This window comes from Rattus rattus, chromosome 4 (genome assembly GCF_011064425.1).
Source record: "Rattus rattus isolate New Zealand chromosome 4, Rrattus_CSIRO_v1, whole genome shotgun sequence".
Lineage (NCBI taxonomy): Eukaryota > Metazoa > Chordata > Mammalia > Rodentia > Muridae > Rattus > Rattus rattus.
In genome coordinates this window covers 43351482-43371900 of record NC_046157.1, presented here as the reverse complement: position 1 = coordinate 43371900, position 20419 = coordinate 43351482, and the positions used below count along the sequence as shown (strand labels likewise).

Genomic DNA, 20419 nt, shown 5'->3' with positions numbered 1-20419 from the left:
GGGCAGTGCCTTACTTTAGAAGACCTAAGTGGTCCTAGGAGACGCACTGGATATGGGGCGTAGGACTCTGCCCTGCCAAGTGTATCTTCTGAAGCTGTTAGCAGGTCCGCCTTCCGTTTGGGATGCTCTGCAGCTGCTGTTAACGTCTTCAATTGCTTGTGTGTGATTTGAAATCGCTTGCCCTAGCTATACTGATGTAGATCAGTCTGATGTGGCTTTGGCTCCTGTAGGGCTTTGAATTTACCATAGTTAAATTTTGACGGCTGCGTAATTCACACGTCCTAACTCATGAGATTTTTGTAACTCACACCCAACTTCGTTACTTTCTCAGATTCCGTATGTTCACGTTGTCTTAAATGTTTTGTTATCTTTAGGGTGGACTGAAAGTGGAAATGCCTATGAACTTAAAGGTAAGCCTCGTACTGGCTCAAAAGACGGACCACTAATCTAACATAATGCAGTTACCTGACTTCATGTTACCTAACAAGCAGTCGGGGCAGCAGTTGGAGGCGACGGTGTAGAAGGTTCTCTGAGGGCCCGTGCTGTGGAAAGGAGGGTGAAGACCATGCACAGAGATGGAGGTCTCTGCATTGTCACCTCCCACAGACCCACCCAGCACCCACTGTGTAGGAAGGTGACAGGTTTGATTTCTCTTTGGTAATGGAGATTCTGAGATTGATGTCGGTACCCAAGTGAATCCAATTGCACTCTGCCCGATTAGAGGCTGGTGCTTGGAAAGAGACCGATGCCAATGGGGCACAGCTAGTTCTGTTGGCTATGGGTCAGTTTGTAAGTGTGACTGCCTGAAGGGGGGCGGGGAGGGGCAGAGGTAGAGGCAATGAAAAGTGGGGGGCAGAGGTGATAGGATCAAGCATATTACAGAGAAGGAAACAGAGCTACAAGGAAGGAAGAAAGCCAGAGGTCAGATGCAGACAGCCTTCAGAGACAGGAAGTAGCCTCTCCAGCCAGAGGTGGGTGTGGAGGGAGACACCCGCCATCCCTTTTCACAAAGTAAGATGCTACCAGTGCCTCCCATCCGTCCTTCTCTATGTTCCACATCGCAATTTATAGAATTGACTGCAAATTTCTCAATCACATGGATGGAGTCTTTTAAAACTCACATGTCTGAATGTGTCCTCTATATCTTGTCTGCGTGACGGAATCCTCTGAATTTTAAAAATACCCCAGCCTAGTTTCTATTCTCAGCATACTGTTTTGATTTTGAGAGGGGTCAAAAAAATGTTCAAAGTTTTTCAGATGATTAAAAACGCAGCAAATACTGTGAACTGCTGACCTAATAAACGTAGAGTCACCTGTGGCACCGCCCAAGTGACTCCTGCTGCCGCTTCCGAGTGGGGCAAATCACAACTTCGTATGTGAGAGGCGGAGTGAGATGCCCTGGGCATTTGTAGTTCGTCAGGTTGTAGGCATCTATGAGTAGACTGATTTTCCTAAGTGATCCCAACTCGTCTGTTAGAAACTAATGCTGATGATGTCATGAGAGCTTACTCATGAAGAAATACTGCTTTTTACGTAGCTGAATAAAACTTCATTGTGTGTATGTATTTTTAACTTTGTTATACATACATATATATATAACACAAATATATACTATTTTATGTATATATAAGATATAATAAAAATATGTACTGTCCTGTGAAAATCTAGTATGTACAAGCATCAAGATTGGTATCTATTATGTTATAAATGTTTTAAGTACAAGTTAGAATTTTTATTTAGTTTTATGTACTTAAGCCTAGGGACTCACTCACCAGTATCTCAGGGTTTATTTAGTTGTATATAAATTATTGTGTTGGCCATAGTTGTCCATACAGATGACATGTGGACAGATTGACCCTGTTATCACAGTTGTATATTTAGGGCAGGGGAACTTGAAAAGTAAAATGAGCAGATAGTAAAAAGAACACCGTGGTGACAGTTCTCTACTGTTGTCCATCTGTCCCTGCCCCACTCATAAGGTGGTTACCTTCTGATTGAACCCAGTGTCCAGTTAGGAGAACACTTGAGTTTCCCATCATTTCCCTGGGTCAGAGAGGTTTGCATTTAAGTTTAAAACCTCACACTTCTTCCTTTTTCAGCAAATATCTAGACAATAACCATGACAAGAAGGAGAATTTGGTTTTTGAACCCAGTAAGTAATTTAGTTTTATGTACCGGAGGTGCCTTATGTTTTTACACCTTATGGGACACGAGGCAGATCTACAGTGAATTCACAACACATGAACGATACAAAGAAAACTCGGGAATCATCTATAAGACAGTTGAGCCGACACAGTGGTCCTAACCTTTGAGTAACTGGAAGAAATTCTCCTTGCCAGGCGTGAGAAGTGTGAATCTGAGAGTGAGTGGTAGGCCCTGAGAACTGTATTCTCTGTGAATACCAAATGCTATTTTAAGTTGTAAAAGTAGTTTAAAGAGCAGATATTGTTCCCTATTCATGTTTTGTCTTTCATATGCCATTATGTAATTCATAAAGTATCCACGCTGTAATACGAGCACATTAAATAACAGTTTATGTTTTTCAGGTTATCATTTATGAGAAACCTCACTTCCGTGGACATGCCAAAGAGTTTAGTGAACATATAGAGTCTGTCCCTAAGTTTTTAAAACGTGACAAGGGCTTCCGTGGCATTGGATCAATTCGTGTCATCGGTGGAGTGTGAGTGTCATATTTTCAGTACTTGATTTATTAGTCTACTTGTAAAGATTAGCTCAAAAAATGTGCTACCCAAGACAAAGTTGCCAACCTTAACCTTACAATTTACCTCCCTTCTGTAATGTAGGAAATAAAATGTATAACTTCGTAGCAACAGCCCACTTACTGGTTTTAGAGATTTGAGATAGAAACTATATTGTGTATTTTATGCAAAAATTTAATACCTAGCGTTCCTAAAACACTGTAGCAGAGTTGCAAGGTCAATTAATTTCTTTCTTTCTTTCTTTCTTCCTTCCTTCCTTCCTTCCTTCCTTCCTTCCTTCCTTCCTCTCTTCCTCTCTTCCTCTCTTTCTCTCTTTCTCTCTTTTCCTTTCTTAGAGATTTTGAACATGTGTGAAGGTCCGTTTTTTAATCTACTATCCTATTGATCTATTGTTGTTAGCTCAGTTATGTTCTAAGGGTCTTGGTGATGGGTTATCTCATTAAAGGAGTAGAGTGAGACCTGAGATCCCAGAGCCACAAGCGTTGACAATTGTGGTCCCCTGTCCTGGAACAGTTTTTGATGAAACCCTCCAAACACAGGGGTGTGGCTCTGACCCAGCTTCAACCAGCATTTCCACAGCAAAATCCCTAGAAAAGTTGTATGCATACTAGTGTTTACTTAGGCATTCTGGGGGGTAAAAACACCAAGGAGAAACTTGGCTCAAGCTGATTTGCAATTGAGAGGTCAATGCTGGCTGGGTTCCACCCAAAAACATTCTCATGTCCCCCTTCACACAGTGGTTATTTTTAATGTCAAGTATCAATGTAACATTGTACAACTTGTTTACGCCCCAGTAATGAAGGGTGCTTTTAAAATACTCATAGGTGCGCGTGACCTGTCTGCAGTCACCCACTACAGTTCTATTTTTGTGGCTTGCAATACAAACTAATGACAGCCATATCAGCCAAATGAGATTAGAAGAAAACTATCGTAGCTACGTAGGTCATATTGATATTCTGGTAATCATTTAATTACTTACCACTGAATTAAAAGCAGGCTCTCTGTTAAACAGACACACACAGTTTGGGCAGACATGTTTTTATTCTATTGTGTTTATCTGTTGTGTTTGTTCTCTGGTTTGTAAACACATGTACATATTGTTAAAACTTTGCTATGGACTTTTTTTCTTTTTCCCTCCCTGTGACCTAAATATTTTCCCATGTTAACTAGAAGGATTTAAAACTAATGTTCTGCCTTAGGGGAAAAAAAATGAACTGTTGAAATCTAGTGTGATGACTATGGTTATTTTTGAAAATGGCTTTAAAAAAACATGAAAGAATGACCTCTGAGAGAGAACACACACTCACAGTTTTATTTGAATGGCCCATAATATAAAATACACACTCACGGTTCATATGGATGGCCACTCATAGACAATACACACAGTTTCATAGGAATGGCTTCTGAGAGAGAACACACACTCACAGTTTCATAGGAATGGCTGCTGATATAGAACACACACTCGGTTTATATGACAGTCAAGAAGAAAAGCAGTATTCCCACTAGGAAAATAAATGACTTGGCTGGTCATGTCTGCTACCTCTCTCATGGATTTTTAGCTGGTTAGCTTTGTACGTGGATACTACAGTGTAGCCCTTCTTCATCCGTTCTCCATTTTGAGGAACCTGAGTGCAGCATAATTGGCGATCTATAATTTCCTTACAGTCATTATGAAATAGATACAATAACCATAGTCCATTTCTTAAGATTAAGGTCTCCGTGTGACTCACTCTTTTTCTCAGTCAAATATAGCTCAAAACAATCTTCAAACAACTTGCTTAATATGAAAGACTAATTAATGAGACTGTCTTAAGCTGTCTATGAAATTACCTTCCATTTTTTGAAACTCACTAAAACTTAAAGTACGTTTACAGATTCACTCCAGTTACTGCGGAGTTCCACTCCCTAGCATTGTATGCACCTAGAAGGAGAAGGCAAAGAGAAACAAAGGGTGACTGAAAGTGTACGGCTTCCTGCTGTGGGGAAAGAGTTCTGGTTTTGTTTGTTTGGTTGGTTTGTTTTGTTTTTAATTCACTGCTTCAGAGGAGTGAAAAAAAGAATAGCAGGCAGCCTCCTTAGGCTTCACGTTTTTCAAGTTTCTGAATCAGAACGTCCCCTAACTGTGATGTTCCGGTGTGTCCATTTGGAAGGTCCCACCCTTACTGCTTAGCTCGGGTAAAGGCTACGTTTATAGGCAGCACATTTAGTGAGTCATCTGTGCCCACAGTGCATTAGGCACCCCTGGGTGTGATCTTTAGAAAGAGGTGAGATTCACAGAGGAACCTAAGAGCTGGTAGGGCTTTATCAGCGTCTCCTGTTAGGCCAGAACTCAGGAAACTTGTGTCCCTAGCAAGTACTCCACAGGAATGCTTCCTGTTTCCACAGTGAGCGCTGATAAGATGCTAGGATGAAGGTTTCCCACCCATAACTGTTTACAGATGTTTCAGCCCACGTGCAGGACTTTGTGGCCTTTCCCAGTTTCTCCTTAGGAAAACCTCCTGGTGTTGTGTTTTATCTGCAACTGGGTGAAAAGATCTTTTGGCTTAAACTTTGAGTAAATGATTAATACAGTAGTCCTCCCTTGGTTCCAGAAGGGTTTAATCCCTGTAATGAAAAAAGATTTCCTTGGATCTCAGTGTGGGCTTGAACCTTTTCTCGTTGGCTGAGGGTGCTTTTTTCCATCGTTTCTGCTTGGCAAATCCTTCCCTGACCATGGTGAGATACGGTTATGAGTCGTGCCTTGAACACAGCTTGCTCTGCTGCTGTTATGCAACCGACCTTTGCTGGGAAAAGCTTCCAAACTATAAAAGCCATTGATCCAAGAGATGCACATCATTTGCCCATCTCTGTGCAAGAAAACAAATAATGTCATTTTAAAGATATGAGGGTGACAGCTTTGACCTTTATCCCACTTTTCTCTTTTGCTCTCTTAACTAGTTTTCTCCATGGCTCAACTGAGTATCCTGTATTTCTAGGTGGGTTGCCTATGAAAAGGAACATTTCAAAGGCCAGCAATTCCTACTAGAAGAAGGGGACTTTGAAGATAGCAGTGCTTGTGGGGCATTAAGCGGACCCATCATGTCTTTCCGGTACCTACAAGCTGTGAGTCTGCTCTCTTCACTCTAATTCAGATCTGTTTTATCTTTTCATGAAAATTGGACATGATTTCTGAAGATGGAGCGGGAGAGCCTCCAACTGAACAGGACTTGCCTATAATTCTTGCCTGGGGTGATTATTATAGAATAACCTTTTTTTTACTTTTACTTGTTTGAGACAGAGTTTCTCTGTGTAGCCTTGGCTGGTCCGGAACCCACTTGGTAGACAAGGCTAGCCTAGGGTCCCTAAAGATCCTCCTGCCTCTACTTCCTGTGTTCTAGGATCGCAAGCGTGTGTCATCACTCCTGGTTTGGTTTACTTTTTATTTTTTATCCATTGATTCCACAGTTATTTTTTGAACACCTCCTTTATTAGATATATTGTGAGACGCCCTCCCAACATCCAGGGCAGGCAGTCTGGTTGGGAAGATAGCACATAGATAAATGCTCTGAGTTGTTGGACTGTGACTGTATCCCGAAAACAGTTGCTTGGTCTGTTCTTCCTACTTGGAATATGAAGGACTTCATTGGATGATATCTCAGCCGAGACTCCCAGCTCTCAGGGTTACCCAAGTGAAAAGTTTTCATGATGGACAGAAGGCATGCCATGAAAGGAAAACAAAGGTGTTGTTTTATACCAGGAGACTGGCCGTGTCGAGAGTATAAACAGGGGGCGATCTTAGCAATGTTGCAGTAATCTGGAGGCTTTGGATTGTTGTTTCAGGGGATGTGGGTCTGCTGACATCTAGTGGGTAGAAGCCAGGAAATCCTGCTACATCCCTGAGTTGGGAAGGTCTTCCCCAACACTAAAGCATTATAGGATGAGTCACGGTGGTGGCTCCTTGGGTAAAAGCAGTTAGTGCCAAGCCTGATGACCTGAGTTCAATCCCCAGGATGCACATGGTGGAAGGAGGAAATTAAGATATCCTCTGACCCTTAATCTCTCTCTCTCTACACACACACACACACACACACACACACACACACACACACACACACACACACACACACACAATATGGCCACTCACACGACAGCAACAATAGCAATGACAATAATTAATAATAATAATAATAACAATAATAATAACGGCAAGGCCGCAGATGCTCCTGGTGCTGAGGTAGAGAGACTCGCCTGGAAGTACAGCATTGAAAAATGCCGTTAGGTCAGGAGAACATTGGAAGGATGACTCCAGAGTCAGTGAATGAAGGGCCTGGGGCCACAGAAGAATTTAGATTCATCTCCCTTGAGGTGATTGTGAGTCGCAGGTGGACCTTAAGTCCCAGTGGACATGAGAAAATTAGTGACTTAGAAAGATGGTTCTGGTGACTGCATGGGGAAGCAGAATCGTAAGGGGTGGGGGTTGCTGCTGCAGCTAAGCAGTCCAGAGTATCCCAGCATTCCCGGGAGGAGTGGAGGGACAGAGAAGTGATGGGTGGGCAGCTTTGTGAGGATATTGGAGCTTATCGAATGTGGCTCGTTACCCTGACCACATTATTACCTGTTATCCTAACAGTGTCCAGAGGAACAGTTTTCTTACCATCCCAGTATTATTGCAATCTCTTCCCAAAATGATCTCTATTCTGTTTCCAGAATGTTTCTCAGGCCCCCACTGAGGGAACTCGTATTGAAGTGAAGGGTAATCATGGGCTCACATAGACTTTAGGTGAGCATAGGGATTGTGTCCTTTAGGTGTCTCCTGCGTGACCTGCAGCCTTCACAACCCCCACCGAGAAGAGGTGTACAAGGATCAAGGAGCAGCTTCTGTCCCCATGAGTGATCTTTTGCAGGAAGAAAGTATATATCGGCAAAAACAAGTTCTACATGGAAGGAGTTGAAGACGTCCCATGGCAGGTTGAATACAGGAGTTGTTTCTGCAGTGACAGATGTGTGGCTTTTAGAGTGTTGCTTCTAGTACACAAGGCCCACACACCTCACCAGACCACTCAAAGGGCAAAGGATGAACTAAATCCAACAAAGCCTGCTTTCCTCTTCAGGGCACTGACGTCACATGCACTGAGGAGTTGGGGGTCATGATTCTAGTCACTAATATTCACTATTAAACACTTCAAACAACTTCCCAGCCTGCCTCCAAGAGAGAATGAGGTGGGAGCCCTCATGCTACGAGAAACATTTAGAAAGGATATGTTGGTATCTCTGAAGAGCAGCCACAACCAGGGCAACCAAACAGAAACCAACCCAAGCCACTGGCTGGAACATGCCGGAAGTCAGAAATACAAGAAATATTATAACAAGTATTGCTAAATCAAGAGAGATTTGACCTAGACAAGAGTTTATAGCAATATATGGTAGAAAAGGTGGCACGAATAAACACATTAATTTCTGCTGTACACCAAAGTTTAGGGCGTGTGTGAAAATCATGAGGTAGTTTTTATGATAAATAAGCAGAAGCGCTCTTCAGATAAATCCTCTTCTCTGCCGTGTCTTTAATTAGATTTTAGGATGAAGTTACAATCCTTATGATAACCTTAGTATTTGTCAGGTATTAATTTATGGCTTTAATAGAGACTTGCGCTAACCCTGGCAGAGGCTCCTGTGCACCCACTGAACGAGTGAGGGGTTAGGATGAGGAGGAGCGAGTTTGTCTTGTGTAGAGCACAGGCCATATTGCCCGTCTCCACTGTTCCGAAAGTGTGGCCTCGAGCGAAGAGCTCCGTCACAGCGGAGAGCTGGGTCTTTTTCCATGACAGGCTTATTAGGCGTGTGATTTTCCTGCTAGCTATCCAGGAAGGAAAGCCATGTCATGTCGTGTCAGTTCAGATATTCTGGCCACAGTACGTGGAGCACTCTGGATGTGCTAAGGTCAAATGGCGGATATGTTCCTCAAGGACAATGGGAACTGGGCCACTTACTGACCGGGCAGTGAGTAGTAAATATACACACATGCATATGAAGGGTTTTGACTATATAATATATATATATATATATATATATATATATATATATATGTAGATTGCTGTCTGTAAGCAGGTGAAGGCGGGTGAAAGACAAGGCTAGAACCTGTGATGGGGCAGTGGAAAAGGAAGGTGGGGCTAAGACTTTTAGAGATGGGAGAGACAAGAAGGAAGGAAGGAAGATGGAGGAAGGATGATCCAAAGTCCACGTGGCTTTAAATAGCCACAGGTAGCTATGAATATCTCATAAGGGATGGATAATTACAGGACGAATTTTCTTATCTAGGTGGGCAGTTTGTATCAGTGTCAGTTATCTCTGAGTTCATTGTGTGGATGTTTTTGTGAGTTGAGAATTTACTGATATAGATCTAGCTGATGTATTACAGGCCTCTTGATTTTACGGGAGGTTGGGGGAATGGGGTGGTGGTGGTGTGTGTGACAGCTAACCACAGGGGGCAGATGGCTGGGAAAGTGGGCAGAATCCATAGCAAGAGAACCGTGATGGGCAGTAGCAGCATGGAGCTAGCCCTGGAGGTGGCAAGCCCGCCGGGGCCAGAGAGTAGCCGGCGCTAGCGTGGGATGGTGCCTTTTTTTATATTTCATGAAAGGTGTGTGTGTGTGTGTGTGTGTGTGTGTGTGTGTGTGTGTGTGTGTGTGTGTGTGTGTGTGTGTGTTGATCTTTATAGACTATGGTGTTCAAATTCCTTTTGAGTATTCGATAGCCAGGCACATAAATAGAAGGAGTGATTGTGGCCCTGGCAGCCTTGCTGAGTTAACAGTGAAAACTGGTGTGACATACCTTTGTCCTATAGTCCGGAATGTCTGTGACCCGGAAAGGGGAAGCATGGCATTCACGGTCTCAGTTAGAGCCATGTGAAACCCCCATGCAAGCAGGCAGGCAAGCCGTGTAGTGTCAGTTCAGATATCCTGGCCGCAGGACGTGGAGCACTCTGGATGTGCTGAGGTCAAATAGTGGACATGTTCCTCGGGGATACTGGGAACTGGGCCACTTAGTGATTGGAAGAGAAGGAGAAATGGATCCCCAGCTCCCAGTGAGTCACTCAGACACTCACTCACGTGCTGCTGGTTGCTTTTTAAGAAAGCGGAATACTGCAAGGAATGTGGTAGAGTTCAGCCTTAGGGCCAAGGAATCTTCATGTCTTCTCTTCCTCAATAACATTTGTTCAGCCTTCGTGTTTTTCTTCAGGTTTATACTAGATTTTACTGTCTAGCTTTACTTTTGCTGTTTGATTTTGTTTTTTGTTTTTGTTTTTCCATATCTAGGGTCTGTCTTGAGACCTCTGAACCCAGGTGGTGTTGCAGGTCCCTCTTGCCTTGAAGTTAATAGGTTCACCAGGTCTTTATAGGTACCTGGATCACAGTGCCCACCCAGGGCCATAGCCTAGGAGCTCACTGGCTGGATCAGCCAAGAGGGTTTATGAAACTTAAAAGTTGTCAAAATGCCGAGCCTACTGATTTGTCTTTGAGCTTAAAGCAGCTCTCAGTTTTGTTTTGTTCTTTTTCTCACAGGCAGGGCTATACCTGAGGCTGTAGTAAGTTAAATAAGTGTTTAAAAATATAAAATGGACTGTAACCTTTAAAGTTGTGATGGTATACATATGTGTGGCCCAGGGAGTGGCAATGTTAAGTGTAGCCATGTCGAAGTAGGTGTGTCACTGTGGGCAAGGGTTAGAATACCCTTGTCCTAGCTGCCTGGCAGTGTCTCCTCATAGCAGCCTTCAGATGAAGATGCTCAGCTCTGCCTGCACCATGCCTGCCTGGACGCTGCCATGCCCCTGCCTTGATAATAGTGGACTGAACTGCTGAACCTGTAAGCCAGCCCCAATTAAATGTTGTCCTTTATAAGAGTTGCCTTGGTCACGGTGTCTACTCACAGCAGTAAAACCCTCTAACTAAGACAAAAGTCATTCCACTGTTGTTCATCTTCCTTGAGCTGAAAAAAGACCTACCCTTGCCTGTGGAATGTTCAGTGACTTAAATCAGGGATGTAGTTGCCTAGAATTCATAGGCCAAGCCTAGACCTGGCTGTCAGCATCTTTTCCACTACTCTCTAGAGTAAGGCCTGATCTGATGCTTTGTTTCAATGCCTCTTTGCCCCAGTGCTGAGGAGGCCAAACCAAGGCCTCATTCATATTATGCCATTATGCTATCCCCATGTGATATCTAGAGGCTCATCTTCAGGAGGTCGGGCCCAGCGCTGGTACATGACTGAACATATGGATTGGCTTTGAGCTCCAGCTCCGTCCAGCTCTAGGAGATACTACCTCAAGGGCTGCCAGTCGCTGCATCTGATTTCCTGTGTTTGGCAGATTTGAAAGGAAAATTACCAAATGGGACAAAGCCGGGGTAGTGGTTCAGAGGGAGAGTACCTGGAGAAAGATGGAATATAAAAGCTATAAGGCAAGAAAAGCGACAAATAAAATCAGAAAACAGAAAGAAGGTAGCTCCACGTCTTGGCTTACTCATGCAGACCGCTGCTGAGACCAATGTAGAGAGCTCGGGTGTGGGAGCGCATTCCTGTCATCCTGGATGCTCTCAGCACTTGCATACTGTAGTGTGATTGCTGTGACAGGAGGTCCCTCCTCCCCTTAGCTCCAAGCCTAGCTGTCACTGTGACCCAAGAAGGCTCCAGAACATTCCTCAGCTGGCACTCCCTGCTGCACAGTGATTTGTGCAAATCCTTAACACGAGTATTTCTGGATGAAATACACCCAGGTGCCCTTCTCCAGTGAAACTCAGTGATCCGAGGCACCCCTCCACACACTGTGCTTTTCAGTCCTGAGAGCCCATCAAGGAGTAATCATCAGGTAACTCTAGGGCCAGAGGAACTGGAGACCGGGAGCTTGCTTTTCGACAAATGGGGAGGTGACTAATTGAGCTATGTCCCTGAGCCTTTCCATTGAGGTTAGGTCTGGTTTTGCTGGTCACTGTTGATCCTGGCTCCTGGCAAGTATCAGGCCACGCCCTGTCCAGCCATCGTTGGATCCTCACAGTTGCCGTAACCTGGTCCCTACAGTTTCAGCACAGAGGAAAAGAGGCGTGTTTGTGTCTGTGGTGATGGTGATCTGGCAGGAGGTTCCTGTTGTCAGCAGAACTTTAAGTCACTCAGGGTAAACAATGCACCCTCCTTGGGAAACTTACCCATCTGGGGACTTAAAAGATGATCACAGGTTACACGTGTGTGTGTGTGTGTGTGCGTGCGTGTGTGTGTGTGTGTGTGTGTGTGTGTGTGTGTGTGTGTGTGTGTGTGTGCGTGCGTGCGTGTGTGTGTGTGTGTGTGTGTGTGTGTGTGTGTGTGTGTGTGTGTAAAACCAGAGATTAGAAGGAAAGAGGAGCGTGTTTTAGAAATGAAGTTTCATTATAGTAAGATCGGGATAGTGCCCGATCCAGAATGAACCTTTTCAGTTTACCTTTTTATTTTTAAATGCAGTGCATGAAAGCAATTTACCGAAGGAGGTACATTCTCTTGAATTGCAAACGGTTCCTCTGGAGACAGAACCGAAAACTCGATTATGGCTTAGAAATTATTTTGTGGTGAAAATGTCAGGCAAAACTCTTTTACCCTGAGGATTTAGAACTTTTGACTTTTCTCTGTCGGCAATTTTTAAGTTTTTGGAAGTGGGGAGGGGAAGGGGGGTTAAGGAGGTGGTGTCACACACCTTTAATCCCAGCGCTAAGGAAACACAGAGGCAGACAGATCTCTGAGTTCCAGGCCAGCCTGGGCTACAAAGTAAAAAAGTTAGTTGACATGTTGTAGTTTGAAGTTAAAGGTAAGAAGTTTAGTGTTGTGGGGTATAGAGAAGTTGACAGCATTTTCTGTACTTACAGTGAACGAATAGGAAGACATTTGCACGTATGTAGGTGGATGGGTTCCTGTATGTGTATATTGGTTTGTGTGTGTCTTGTGAGTATAGGCCAGAGGTCCACAGTCAATACCTATCTTCCCTTTAAGCTTTCCACTTGATTGTTCAGCCAGGCCCACTGAACCTGGACAGCACCCATTTGGCCAGAACAGCCTGGGAATACAGGTGTGCTCCACTGTGCCCAGTTTTTTTTTTTTCCCTCTGTTTTTGAGAAATTTATACATGTATACAATGAAATAGAATCTTAACTACTTCCCATTTTCTTCCATCCCCATCATGCACCCCAAGCATCCTGCACCCCAAGCCTCATGTTCATGCCTTTTTAAAATAAAGACTTTGAAAACCCTTTAAGTCCAGTTAGCTCTGCCTATGTACATGGCTGCAAGGCTGTGAAGGGCTATGTTTTCTTTTCCATGCTCCCCGCTAGCCATGTGACCTCCACTCAGCTTCCTTCCCCAGGTGAGTGTCAGACAGCAGGGGCATTATGTCGTGCAGTAGCCCTTCCTCCTCACCTGAGGGAATGGGGTGGAGGTCACAAGGATATTGAAGAGCTGACAGTGAATTCAAGTCCAAATCTGCGTATTCATCCACCCTAAGCTGTTAATCATTATAGAAGTGCAAGGACACGAATTTAACCAACAAACATTGCATTATACATATGCATAAAGAAATGCTCATGAAATTTTGCATAGATTATATATAAATATATATATATATGTATATTTAAAAATTAAGAGTATTTACCATTGGATAGAGAGAAATGGAAAATTTTGTTCAATTTCTTTTTAAATTTTGATAACTAGTATGTTTTATTATATATTATTTAAATCTCTTCCTGGAGGGCCATGGTACAAAATTTCATCTAGCTGTTTTACAGTTTCTTAATTCACTGATGTAATTAGGAATTTATGTGTTTGGTTCTAATGTTGCTCATGTGAGTAGCCTCTGTCGTATAAACACATAAGTTTAAAGTTTTTTATAGGATCATAAATATATCAACTTTAAAAGTAATTGTCCTGACCTCATTTTGATTTTTTGAACAAGTAGCAGGGTTTTTTTTTTTTTTCCTTAAGCTTAGTTGTATTTAAGGCGAGTGAACCAATATCCCCTGTTGCTCCCAGTCTGTTGTTTTCACTTGACTCTGTGTAGATTGCTCAAGCGAGAGTCTGAGTACTTGTGTAATTAGTGGCACACGTGATATATCTAATCCTGGCAGTTCACCTAAAACTGTTGGCTAATGTCCGTTTATTTGACATGTGCTGTTTTCAGACCAGAGCAAATCCAGGCTTAATGTTTTTCTCTAAACTATACAGGAATGGAGATCACGACATCGTATTTCATGCCATTTAAAATTCTTCCCGGACGTATTTGCGTGAATGTTTTTCCTGTCCACATGTGGAAACTGTGCTGCATATGCTTTCTTAAATAGACCTCTTTCCCTCTGCGTTTTAGAATTTCATAGAATCTTCGATCACACTGTTTGAATCTGACCTAGAAAGCGGGAAGTTTATTGACATTACGAATCAGGAAATTTCTGACTTAGAAGAAATCGGCTTTGGCCGTGAAACAAGATCCATTCATGTGAAGAGTGGTGTGTAAGTAGCCCCTGCGTGAAGAGCCTCGGGGAGTGTGGGGGGAGGGGCTGCCCAGAGCTGTTAGCTGCTCAATCCTACACTCTCCTCTCCCTTTCAGATGGGTTGCCTACCGCCAGAAGTTCTTCTGTGGAGATCAGTACATCTTAGAGAAAGGAAAATACAAATGCTTTTTTGATTGGGGAGGCTCAAGTAACATAATCTTGTCAATCCGACCGATCCAGCTGGTAAGTGAAGCTTGGGGCAGGCGGAAGCTAATAAAGGATCCAGTAGAACCGCGGTTCCTAACCGTTCCAGTTCTGCAACCCTTGAATACAGTTCCTCAGGTCGTGGTGACCCCCAACCATAAAATTCTTCTCGTTGCTTCTCCGTAACTGTGATTTTGCTACTGTTGTGAGTCATAAGGTGGATGTCTGTATTTTCTGATGGTCTCTGTTGATCCTCCGGGGAAAGGGGTCACTCATTCATTCATTCAGCGTTGCTTGGTGCTCCAGATGAGTCAGTGGGTGACTCACTCGCAGGAGATCCAAGATGAGTGTCACCCGGTGACTCCTGCTCTCTCAAGGGAGAGAGATGCGTGGGCGGTTAGTTACAGTGTGGTCAACAGGAAGATGAAGTATGTAGGTCATGCTGGAAGAGGCGAGGAAGGATACTCAGTCTCTTGGGGTTAAGACCTTCAGGAAGGAAGGAATCTCCATGATACTTTACGGGGAGTTCTCTAGGCAGAAGAAACAGCCCGCCCTGTGCTGAGTAACAAAGCATCGAAAACTGCAGCGGGGCAGTATTGAGGTAATGAGAAGCCCCGCAGAGTGGCCTGGATCCCTATGCCTTGGTGTCAGAAACTGAGGCCCGTTCTGAAGTGTACCCAGGAGCTCTTACCTCCATAGCACTCAGAGTAAACTAGCCCCGAGTACTAAAATCATTCCAAGGAGACTCCACAGAAGGTGTCCTAGGCAGGTGAAGGGATTTAGGAAATCAATGAGACCATTGGAAATCATTTTCAAAGTACATTTTCAAATTACCCTGACGTCAGCGAAGATGATGTGATGCCAATTTTTAAAATATTTTAAAATGTCTTTCAGGAACCGCTTGGGATAAATGAGCCTCCACACTTGGTATGTTTCAAAATGTTCTTAACTCATCATCGCTGGCGTGTTTACACTTTCTCAAATCTTTCTCTTTCTCAAAGCTCAAGATAAGCTTTCTGTTTCTTTGTCACAAAGCAAGTTCCTCTTGTTCTCGGTGCCTGTGAGAAGGGGTAACGGTTTCTGTTACTCGGATTGGCTAGGATTTGTCACGGCATGGCTGCTGCTCTAACCACCGTGGGCCCTTGGAACCTGTGCCTCTCTCTTTCGAGTTTCCCGCTCTGTACTGTTGCCATCTTGCTGAGCACTGCCTATCACAGCGTTCCCAGAGGAGCTGTCTTGCTGGGCTTATTAAGTACACAGGCCCAGAAACCGTTTGTACTACATTAATTTATTAATTTTCTGGGGAGGGGTGTGCTCTCCTGCCATGATGCATGCATGTGGAGGTCTGCAAACAACTCGTGGAGAAGACTCACTCCTTCGCCCTGTAGATTCTGGTGTTCAGACTCAGGCCGTCAGGATTGGGGACAAGCGCCTTTACCCACTGAGACTTCTCACTGCCCTGCACACATGCATTTCTGATATTCGTGTCATCTTTTAAAGCTCTTAAAGGCACTCACTTCCTCACCTCTGCCACTCCTCCCCCTTTTCATCCCCTCTCCCCCACTCCCCGTGTGTGTGTGTGTGTGTGTGTGTGTGTGTGTGTGTGTGTGTGTGTGTCTGTGTGTGTCTGTGTGTGTGTGTGTGTGTTTCAAAAGGGGTTGGGTAAGACACCAGTGTTGGTTTATTGTCTAAATTTAAGCTTGAAAAAAAAAAAGAGAGTAGACCTTAGATGAAAGAAAGACTATAAAATGGGAGAAAGAAACACCATGAGAGAGAAAGATGGGAGGAGGCAAAACGCTGCTTTCTCGGTTTCTTTTAAAATAACCTAGTTAGAAAAATCCCTGTCCAAACTCCATATGTAGTGATTGATGACCACTGACATTCACTGCCACGACACAGTGCAAGTCTTTTCTGAGCATGACCAGCCTCCATGGTCCTGTCATTGTGCAGTGTAGTGTAATCGCGTTCCCACTGGCTGCCAATGCTTTGAGGTTTTTATTACTTTCCAGTTAGCCGCGGCCTTCAGGGACAGTTCCTTCTTAGATGTAATTGAGTGGTTGTTTTGTAGAGACACATCTTGCCAGATTGGACTTTTGGAAGCCTCCAGCTGTGGAGTTTTCAAGCACCGGGTTTTACATGAGTCAGCACAGCATGTGTAGATAAAGAAGCTAACAGGAATAATTTCAAACTTTTTCTGAGTTTCTCAACTGCGGATAAAACATCCCAATTCTTTAAAGTTCTTTTCCCAACTCAACACTCTTTGTTTTCTTTTTTCATTTATCCATCATCATCATCATCATCATCATCATATTTGCTTTATATTCCACTCACTGCCACACTCCTGGTCACCCCCTCCCACAATCCTCCCCCATCCTCCCTCCCCTTCTCCTCTGAGCAGATGGGCCCCCCTTGGTATCCTCTAACCCTGGCACATAAAGTCTCTCTGAGACTAGGCGCACTCTCTTTCCCTGAAGCCAGACAAGGCACTCCAGCTAGAGCATATGCCACATACAGACAGCTGCTTTAGGAACAGTCCCCACTTTAGTTGTTCAGGACCCACATGAAAACCAAGCTGCACATCTGCTACATATGTGTGGGGAGGCCTAGGTCCAGCCCATGTATGTTCTGTTCTTTAGTTGGTGCTTCAGTCTCTGAGAACCCCATAGGTCCAGGTTAGTTGACTCTGTTCGTCTTCTGTGGAGTTCCTGTCCCCTTCAGGGAAATCCTTCCTCCTTTTTTCCCATAAGAGCCTCCAAGCTCCATCCACTGTTTGGCTGTGGGTCTCTGAATCTGTCTGAGTGAGCTGGATGGGCGGAGCCTCTCCGAGACAGCCATGTCTACAAGCGTAACAGAGTAGAGTTTAAGGCTAGCCTGGTCTACAGAACGAGTAATGCTCTTTGTTTTAAAAAGGAACTTCAACCCAGCAGACGGCTGGGTTTTTGTTATCTTTCCGCTTTCCACACCAAACCTGAAGAGGGGAATCGGGAGGTTAGCTTATGTTTGCTAAGACGCACACTGAGCCTCCGTTTACACAGCATCAGAAACCCCAGCGCATGTCAGACATTTTTTTATTTACGTTTATATAAACAAGAACAAGCAAATCTTGGCTGTGTTCCCATAATGTAGGTTTTTTTCCTGTCTGAGTAAGGAAACAGTTACATTTCAGGACTCAAGTCAGAGAGGGACTCTTTTTGTTGTTGTATTTTTCGTTAATTATCTCAAGAGAAACTTCAAGCTACCCCGGGGAGGGGGCGGGAATCTAGAAAATGTGTAGAGGGTAAAATATATATATATATATATATATATATATAAAATCATGATAACTATAAACTTACAATTGCTGGTGGTTTGATAGGCAAGAAAATCTATATCTAATTGTTATTCCTAATAGAAAACCTGCATTTATGGAGGAGAGTGCTCTTCTCCCGAGACTGCAAACCAGTCCCTAAGTCTGAGCTTTGAAGTGACTGAAGGGCTTATAATAGTTATGCTTGCTGTTAACATATAGGCCACTGGTTCTCAATCTGTACATCGTGACCCCTTTGGAGGCGTCACATGTCAGATATCCTGCATATTTATGATTCATAGCAGTAGCTATGAAGTAGCATTGTGGTTGGGGGCTACCACACCATGGGGAACGTTATTAAAACGTTCGAAGCATGAAGAAGGTTGAGAAGCATTGATATAGAGGGATTCTTAAACAATCAAAGCCCAGGAAGAACTATTTAAACGCATAAGATCTTGCCTGAATAACCAGGAAGATAAGATTTTTATTTCATTGAAGTGAGTGATTTATGTAGAGTCTAATTGAAGATTGGAAACAGATTTTTGTTTGTGTGTTGTCTTCGTGTATCCATGAGGATGACCCACATGGTTGCATGACATGTTAGAGAGGAAAACTTCTCTTAGAAGTTATTTTCGTGCAAAAGTAAATAAAATTATTTCAAAAGTCCCTGCCAATCCTGTGAAATAAATTGGGCAGGCCATCTGTGTTCGGTCAGTAATTAAGTTACTGGATTTTTAGTTTGTCTTAATGTGTATCGTAAATGAAAATTACACAGTGAAATGTATTTCTGCAAAGTCTTAATCATAAGCGTTCATTGCTTCTGCCTCCAGGGGGTAGTTAGCATGAAGACCTGCAGCAGTGACGTGAGGCGGGAACCTCATCCTCCAGCGGCAGAATCTGTTTTTCTTTTCTCTTCTCCCCGGTTCCCTCCCTTTCTCTCACCTCGCTACGTTCTTGCTTCTGTGTACTTCCGTGGAGGAGACTGTTAAGCTCGGACACATATTCCCACATGGGCCACGGTGATGCCTGTAGTTTGAGGATAACTCCTATCTTGTCCTTCTATTTGCTTAGTTTCTAAGCAACACAGTGATCGTCTTTATGTATCTATTGTCCATTGAAGTCTAAAGGAAAATACTATAGTGATTTTTGTATAGCTAGGTTTTCTCCCACCTTAGATTTTCCAAACCTTTGTCACTTAATTTGATTAAGAATGGAAACTGCACCTTAACTGTTTACAGCTGCTGTGCCTAGAATTGGCTTCGGATATCCTGAAGGCACTTTTCACAGGAGGGCTGATTTGGACCATTCTCGGAGCATTGTTGTGAGGGCTGTTCTGATGCACCTCGGGAGTGGCCAGAATGGGGTTGTTGTTTTTGTAGCTTTGGTTTAATGTTGACTTAACCATGTACTTTCTCATTTTACAAGCAAGAAAGAAATAGACTCAAATACATATTGAGCCCAGTTTCCAAATATTTGCACAAAAATAGTTATCAAAATACTGTGTGTGAATTTAGATTCCTCTCTGTAAGAAAATAAGACTAAGGGCTGGAAGGGGCTTCCAATGGAAATATCTGAGCTGTACTATACTTGTATGACTGCTGTCTGGAATTTGACATTTCCTAAGTTTGTGGTGAAATGTTGAAGTGCAACTGTGTGTGCGTGTGTGTGTGTGTGTGTGTGTGTGTGTGTGTGTGTGTGTGTGTGTGTGTGTGTGTGTGTTGGTGGATGTGCTGAGATTGAACTCATGCATGCTGAGCAAAGTCTACATGGATATTAGCGCCTCAAGCCTGAATGAGACACAAACATTAAACCCACTGATACATAAAAACCACACTCTACAAACCAGAAGCACATGAAGTAAGACAGCTGGGAGATCCTTTTTCAAGTAGTGTTTCCAGTTTGTCATGTGAATTTTGATAGTGTTTGCAAGCAGCAGAAAATGTATATTTTCAGAAGTTTGCACTTCATGTTTTATGAATCTCTACGTTATGAAGCATACATCTTGTTTGGGACTCTTTTCTTGACTGAAATGGGGTGGATCTTCTTAAAACAGGGAGTTCCTTGGTGCTTGATGCTCCCAGTACAGTGTGGTTTCACAATAGGAAGTCACATTGTGAAAGCCACCTCTGTGAAAGCCAGGGGAGTGCCAGGGTTTTCACTTCCTGAACAAAGTCAGGGCCGGATGAGTCTGTCAAGAACCAGATCCCATCAGAGGAGGAGGATGGTGGGGAGCACCGACTGCTGAAGGAGCCTTGTTTCTGATGGCTGCATGTACTCTGCAGACCATTTACTACAGCGCATTCCTTGCACCATGCAAACATGGCTGGGCGGCAGTGCGTGCCTTGGGTCAAGCCAGTTAGAGTCTCCAGAGGATTTTGAGAAACTCATAAATAGGGCACAGTAATTTGTTCTTTCTCGCTTTTGATTCAAGGCGTCTAGAGCTGCAGTTGTTTGTTTGTTTTCAGCTCAAAGGGGGGGATTTTGACTGGGATTTCATTGTCTGTTTTACCTTGACAAAAACTTAAGTAGAAACTTAGTGTGATGTTCAGTTACATTATATCAACTATCAACTGTACGTTTGAGATATTATCAGAAAAGTGAGTCCATAGTCTAAAATGTATACCTCTCTCGTTCTTCACCACAAATCTGGGGCTAAACCCACACAGTTTGGCACAAGCTGTAATGAATATGATAAATACTGAAATTCCGTTCTCACATAAGGAAGGAAGGTGTGCTCAGCA

The 20419-nt window shown here is 43.5% G+C and overlaps 1 protein-coding gene across 1 annotated transcript in view; it reads left to right on the top strand.

Moving 5' to 3' along the window:
• The window catches only part of Crybg3 (crystallin beta-gamma domain containing 3), a 102888-nt gene that overhangs the window by 55516 nt on the left and 26953 nt on the right, over positions 1–20419 (top strand). Inside the window, exons 10-15 of the mRNA XM_032900330.1 lie at positions 375–410; positions 2547–2680; positions 5696–5822; positions 14065–14207; positions 14305–14431; positions 15287–15319. Of these exons, the coding sequence (XP_032756221.1) occupies positions 375–410; positions 2547–2680; positions 5696–5822; positions 14065–14207; positions 14305–14431; positions 15287–15319 (600 nt within the window). The remainder of the gene's footprint in view (positions 1–374; positions 411–2546; positions 2681–5695; positions 5823–14064; positions 14208–14304; positions 14432–15286; positions 15320–20419) is intronic.